At 37.8% G+C, this 6,991-nt stretch overlaps 1 protein-coding gene across 1 annotated transcript; it reads left to right on the top strand.

Moving 5' to 3' along the window:
• The first annotated feature begins 4,303 nt into the window (after positions 1 to 4,303).
• LOC125864135 (putative disease resistance protein RGA3) lies at positions 4,304 to 6,944 on the top strand. Its single transcript, XM_049544064.1, has 3 exons — positions 4,304 to 4,352; positions 5,243 to 6,774; positions 6,873 to 6,944. Exons 1-3 carry the CDS (start codon positions 4,304 to 4,306, stop codon positions 6,942 to 6,944), a joined length of 1,653 nt encoding a protein of 550 aa, XP_049400021.1.
• The last annotated feature ends 47 nt before the right edge of the window (positions 6,945 to 6,991 follow it).

Below are 6,991 nucleotides of genomic sequence, written 5' to 3'. Positions count from 1 at the left end.
TTTGATCGATTCAGATATGAATCTCTCAAAACAAAAGTGATAAACATCCGAAACAGCCCAATGAAAAAGGTCAGTGGTTTCTTTTCTCATACTGCTTTTAAGAGCAAAATGTCTCGAAAAATCAACAGTATTAATAAAGAGTTGACTGCTATTAACAAGGTAGCTAAAGACCTTGGTCTCCACTCACTCATAGTTCCTTCTCGGAAAATACTACCGATTCGAGAAACAGATTCCATAGTAGTTGCTTCAGATGTTGTTGGTAGAGATTTGGATGTTGCTGAGATAAAGGATGAAATTTTGAAGATGAGAGAGGAGGATGTTGTTATGTGCACCATTCCCATAGTGGGTATGGGGGGTTTAGGGAAAACAACTGTGGCTAAGAGGATTTACAATGATGAACACATCAAGCAAATCTTTGAAAGGAGAATTTGGTTGTGTCTACCTGAAATGTCTGAAACAAAGATCTTTCTTGAACAAATCCTTGAATCATTGACAGAGAGGAAAGGTGAGGTTCAAAGGAGAGATATAATAGTCAAGAAGTTACAAGATAAATTGGGAGGAAACAACTATTTGCTAGTCCTGGATGATTTGTGGTGTGTTGACTCTACATCGTGGCATGAGTTCGTGGACACGTTGAGAGGAATAAATACAGCCAAAGGAAACTGCATTCTTGTGACTACTCGTATGAAGAGAGTGGTATCCACAGTAGCAGCAGATCTTCATATGTTGGAAAAGTTAACAGAAGATCATTGTTGGTCTATTTTCAAACAAAAAGCATTTGTTGATGGCAGGGTTCTAGAAGAATTCGCGAGCATGGGCAACAAGATTGTTAAAATGTGTCAAGGTCTACCATTGGCTGCAAGTGTGTTGGGAGGCCTATTACACAACAAGGAAAAACATGAATGGCAAGCAATTCTTGATGGCAACCCCCTTGTTGCAGGTGAAGATGATAATGGAGAAAATAGCATAAAGAAAATCCTTAAACTCAGCTATGATTATCTACCATCTCCTCATCTAAAAAAATGCTTTGCTTACTTTGCAATGTTACCAAAAGATCTTATGTTTGAAAAGGCCCAACTGATCCAACTCTGGATGGCAGAAGGCTTTCTTCATCCATATCAAGAGACCACCATGATGGAAGACATTGGGAACAACTTCTTTCAACTCTTGTTGAGAAATTCCTTGCTACAAGATGTTGTGTTAGATGAGCATAACAATATAATATACTGTAAGATGCACGATCTTGTGCATGATTTGGCTGGAGATATCTTAAAATCTAAACTATTTGATCCGAAGGACAATGATGGAGAAAAACTTTCTCAAGTGCGATACTTTGGGTGGGACTCACCAAGTGATCAAATAGATAAGATAAATGAGCCAGGACGGTTGTGCACGCTGTTCTGGAGAAGCAATTATATATCGGAAGATATGCTGTTGAGCTTTAAGGTCTTGAGAGTTTTAAATTTGTCTAGATCAGGAATCAAGGAGTTGTCAGCCTCAATCGGGAAGCTAATATACTTGAGATATCTAGATATCTCGAGTACTGAGATCACTGCCTTGCCCCACTCCATTTGCAAGCTCTATAATTTGCAAACATTTAGAGTTAATTACTGCTATTCACTCAAGGAATTTCCATATGAGATGGAAAATATGATAAGTTTGAGACACATATATTTCTATTCGTCGTCTCAGATGCCACTTAACCTGGGACAATTGACTTGTCTTCAGACCCTACAATATTTCAATGTGGGTTTGGAGAAAAGTCATCGAATAGAAGAATTAGGTCGTTTGAAGAACCTTAGAGGTGAATTGAGTATCAATGAGCTGGAATTGGTCCGTAGTAGAGAAGAAGCTCTAACAGCATATTTACACGAGAAATCGAATATTTACAAGCTGACATATGTATGGTCCCATCAGGAATTAGAAGGATGTGAGATTAATGCTGAGCATGTGTTGGATGGTCTTCAACCACATCCTAACTTGAAAACATTTGACGTGGTGAGATATTTGGGTACTAGATTTCCTTCATGGTTCAATGAAAAGTCGCTACCAAATTTGGTCAAGTTGAAATTAAGTAATTGCAGAAGTTGCAAAGAAATTCCATCTCTTGGCCAAATGAAATTCCTTCGGCATCTTGAACTGGTAGGGTTCCATAAGCTGGAATTCATCGGAACTAAATTTTATGGTATTGAGGTTAACAATATGGGATCAAGCAGCAATAATGCCATTATCCAAGTGTTCCCATCATTAAAAGAACTAGTATTGGAGAATATGCGTAGCCTTATTGAGTGGAAGGGAGTGGAATCGATACCAACAACAAGTGGGGTAAGAATGTTTCCTGGGCTTGAGAAGTTGAGGATTAGATACTGTCCATTGTTAAAAAGTACTCCGAAGCAATTTGAAATCCTACGCGAATTGAGCATTAAAGTAGTTGACAGTGAAATGCCACTATTGAATTTGTGCAGCAACTTGACATCGCTCGTAAAGCTTAGTGTCTCTTTTGTGGAAGAGCTCACTTGTTTTCCAGATGAGATGCTATGCAACAACGTTTCTCTTCAACACTTATCGGTTTTAAACTGCAGAGAGTTTCGTGAATTGCCACAGAGCTTGTACAATCTGCATTCTCTTAAGAGCTTAATCATTCATTGCTGCACCAATTTCAGTTCCTTTCCTGTTCCCAGTGGAGAGAATCGTTTGACTTCCCTACAAAATCTTCAGCTATGGAGTTGTGGTGGATTGGCCAGTTTACCAAGTGGAATGCTAGAGAAATGCCGGTCTCTACAGAATTTGAGGGTCAACTATTGTAACAACTTAGTTTCCTTCCCTTTATATGCGGGGGATATGCCTTCACTTTCCCATTTGTCTATATTACAATGTCCGAAATTGGATAGTGTACTCACATGGGGCCTTCACCACCTCACCGTGTTAAAGGCATTGGAAATTGGTCCTTTCTCAGAGATGGTGGATTTTGAGGTATTCCAGTTGATTTTTAATGGCATTCAGCAGTTGTTGTCCCTTCGTAGGCTGCTTGTGTTCGGACATTTGCATTGGGATTCTCTGCCCTATCAGCTTATGCAACTCTCTGCCTTAACACATATCAGTATATGTGATTTCGGTATCGAGGCTCTTCCTCATAGACTTAACAACCTTACTTCTCTTGAAATATTACATTTAGTGAGGTGCAAACGGCTGCAACATGTGGACTTCTCAGATGCCATGCCCAAATTACAGAATCTAACGATCTGTGGTTGTCCATTGTTAGAAGCTTTGTCGGATGGGCTTGGCAATCTTGTTACTTTGCAACAGTTAAGATTAGAGAACTGCGAAAAACTAGAGCATCTACCATCCAGAGATGCCATGCGAGGCCTCACTAAATTATGGTACCTAAAAATTAAAGGCTGCCCAAAGTTAGAAGAAAGTTGCAACAATCGGAGTCCCAAACGCCCAGTGGTCCAACATTTCCCATATTCCAAAAGTTAAAGTAGGTGGAATCATAATTCAGGACTTGCAAAAGTCACATTTTTAATTTTTATTTTTTACTAGTTCTAGAAAAGAAGTTCTGTATGAATATATCTCAAATTATTCAAACGTTTCGTTTGTTTTGCACTTTTATCCTTCAATAAAGAGTTTATCACTTAATCCTCGAATGTAGTACTCTTCATTACATAGTATAATGGAAGTTATTAAGTGGTATGGTTCTTGAAATAAGATAACTGTTCATTCTCTTCAAGTATAGACAAGTATTTGACTGGCATAACATTAGCTTGTCATATCTGGTATATTACAGTTTCTTTTGCGTAAGAGGAGGTGAAATGTAGAGAGGAAAAAGCTGACCAAAATTTGACTTCTATTCAATTTGCATCAGTGGTGCTTTTGGAGACTCTGATTGTATGTCATTTGAGATTTTAAAGTAAGTTAGTTCTAAATCTTAGTAAATTGAAAAGTCTCAAGTAACAATACCAAGTCTCAAATATAGTAGAGGTGTATATAACTTTCTTACTAGTCACACTTCTCGTTACTTGAACAAAAAGGAAATTTCGAAGGACTGCTATGTCTTGAATCTTACAGCGAAGAGTGCCCCATTGACTCTTAAAATTTCAAAAGATAACTAGGCTTGTCTCAATATTAATTATAAGCAATTTGTGTTCTTGTATGCAAGTTTTAGAGTTCAATAAGAATGTGAAGTTACTTTGATTATTTGCTGGTATATCCTGTTTGGCATGTGATTGAACTCTGGATATAGTCTTTCCTGTCTTGTGGATATCAATAAATCTTCAAGATTTGTTTCCTCAAATTCTCACCGATGGAGTGGCTGCAGCCTCCAGTTCCATCCATTTGGGAAGTAGCTGGTGGTGCCATTTATTATTATTGGGATATATTGCACAGATATTTGATGGCATTGAAATGCTGATACCATTCTTACTAAGAAGGCAAATGGAACGACGGCTTGTTGTTTTGATCCCAATGCTCATAATTTGAGTTCAATTGTATCGTAAGGGTACATCTAGAGCTTGGACCCATTAGATAACGAAGTTTGGATGAACATCATTGTGCAAGAAAATGAACAAGAGGCTGATCTGTAGCTCTAACCAAATTCACTTAACATTATTAATTGAGATAATTACATCCTAAGGATGTTTAGTTTGGAGATTTTGGCCTAGTTTCTATTTTCTTGCCTTGTTTAACCCAATTCAACATGTTAGCAGACGCTTTTTTGATAACCTGCTCCACCACTCCCCCCCATTTTGAAGTCCGACTATTCCGAATTAACCTCGCATAGGGTCCCAATCCAGGGGAATGGGAAGCACTCGTACCAAAGACTTTTCCGTATCTAAAGCTTGAACCCGTGACTCGGTTACATAAATCGATGTCAGCAGCCAGGAGTACTTTTAAACCATTAAACAATTGGTTTGAGTTGTTAAGCTTTTTGCTGGGTTTTGTCTCTATGCTGGAAGGAATGAGATAAATCCATTAATTTTTCCACAAAGTGGAGGAGAATAGATAATTGTACTACTCATTTTGGACCTTGTTTTATTTCATATAAATTTTTTAAATAAAACTACTTGTACAAATAAAATAAAACCACTTGTACAAATAAAACAAAAAAACTACTTAAATAAATGAATATAAGAGGAAAAAGGAGTACAAACTTGGTCTTCATTCACATGTATTTAGCCGCCTTTTTTATTTTTTTTTATTCTTTTTTACTGTTTGAATGAATTATTGTCTGTCTTCCTTTTAGTGCTCTGCAAAAAGAAAACTTATTACTTTGACAACGATGTTGATGATATAAAGGAGAAGATTTTGAAGATGAGAGAGGAGGATGTTGTTCTGTGCACCATTCCCATTGTGGGTATGGGGGGTTTAGGGAAAACAACTGTGGCTAAGAGGATTTACAATGATGAACACATCAAGCAAATTTTTGAAAAGAGAATTTGGTTGTGTCTACCTGAAATGTCTGAAACGAAGAGCTTTCTTGAACAAATCCTCGAATCATTGACAGAGAGGAAAATTGAGGTCCAAAGGAGAGATATAATAGTTAAGAAGCTACAAGATGAATTGGGAGGAAAAAACTATTTGCTAGTCCTGGATGATTTGTGGTGTGTTGACTCTACATCGTGGCATCAGTTCGTTGACACCTTGAGAGGAATAAATACATCCAGAGGAAACTGCATTCTTGTGACTACTCGTATGAAGCGGGTGGCATCCATAGTAGCAACAGATCTTCATATCTTGGGAAAGTTAACGGAGGATCATTGTTGGTCTATTTTCAAACAAAAAGCATTTGTTGATGGCAGGGTTCCAGAAGAATTGGTGAGCATGGGCAATAAGATTGTTAAAATGTGTCAAGGTCTACCGTTGGCTGCAAGTGTGTTGGGAGGCCTCTTACACAGCAAGGAAACACATGAATGGCAAGCAATTCTTGATGGCAACCCCCTTGTTGCAGGTGAAGATCATGATAATGGAGAAAATAGCATAAAGAAAATCCTAAAACTCAGCTATGTTTATCTACCATCTCCACAACTGAAAAACTGCTTTGCTTACTTTGCAATATTTCCAAAAGATTTTGAGTTTGAAAAAGAACAACTTATCCAACTCTGGATGGCAGAAGGCTTTCTCCGTCCATGTCAAGAGACCACTGTGATGGAAGACGTTGGGCACAGGTTTTTTCAAATCTTGTTGCAAAATTCCTTGTTGCAAGATGTTGTGTTCGATGAGCATAACAATATAACACACTGTAAGATGCACGATCTTGTACATGATTTGGCTGGAGATATCTTTAAATCTAAAGTATTTGATCCGAAGGGAGATGATGGAGAAAAACTTTCTCAAGTTCGATACTTTGGATGTGAGTCACCAAGGGATAAAATAGATAAGATAAATGAGCCAGAACGTTTGTGCACACTGTTTTGGAGAAGCAATTATATATCGGAAGATATGTTGTTGAGCTTTAAGTTCTTGAAAGTTTTAAATTTGTCCAGTTCAAGAATCAAGGAGTTGTCAGCCAAAATCGGGAAGCTAATATACTTGAGGTATCTTGATCTCTCGAACACTAAGATCACAACCTTGCCCAATTCTATTTGCGAGCTCTATAATTTGCAAACATTTAGAATCAGTGATTGTGATTCACTCAAGGAACTTCCATATGAGATGGGAAATATGATAAGTTTGAGGCACATTTATTGCAGTTTTCAGTGTATTGATAAAAAACATTTTCAGATGCCACCTAAGATGCGACAATTGACCTGTCTTCAAACCCTCCAGTTTTTCAAGGTAGGTTTAGAGAAAGGTCGTCAAATAGAAGAATTAGGTCATTTGAAAAACCTAAGAGGTGAATTGACGATTAATGGTCTAGAATTGGTCGGTGATAGAGAAGAAGCTCGAACAGCATATTTACAAGAGAAATCGAATATCTACAAGCTGGCATATGTGTGGTTCCATGACGAACCAGAAGGAAGTGAGACCAATGATGAGTATGTCTTGGATGGTC

This window comes from Solanum stenotomum, chromosome 5, assembly GCF_019186545.1.
Source record: "Solanum stenotomum isolate F172 chromosome 5, ASM1918654v1, whole genome shotgun sequence".
Classification (NCBI taxonomy): domain Eukaryota; kingdom Viridiplantae; phylum Streptophyta; class Magnoliopsida; order Solanales; family Solanaceae; genus Solanum; species Solanum stenotomum.
This window is presented reverse-complemented; position numbering and strand designations above follow the sequence as displayed.

Bases quoted from the DNA above. Each gene is read 5' to 3' on its own strand.
- LOC125864135 (XM_049544064.1), top strand. From the start codon at position 4,304: ATGGAGTGGCTGCAGCCTCCAGTTCCATCCATTTGGGAAGTAGCTGGT. The intron at 4,353-5,242 runs GTGCCATTTATT...TCTTCCTTTTAG, and splicing joins CATTTGGGAAGTAGCTGGTG to TGCTCTGCAAAAAGAAAACT. The intron at 6,775-6,872 runs GTAGGTTTAGAG...GGTCGGTGATAG, and splicing joins AAACCCTCCAGTTTTTCAAG to AGAAGAAGCTCGAACAGCAT.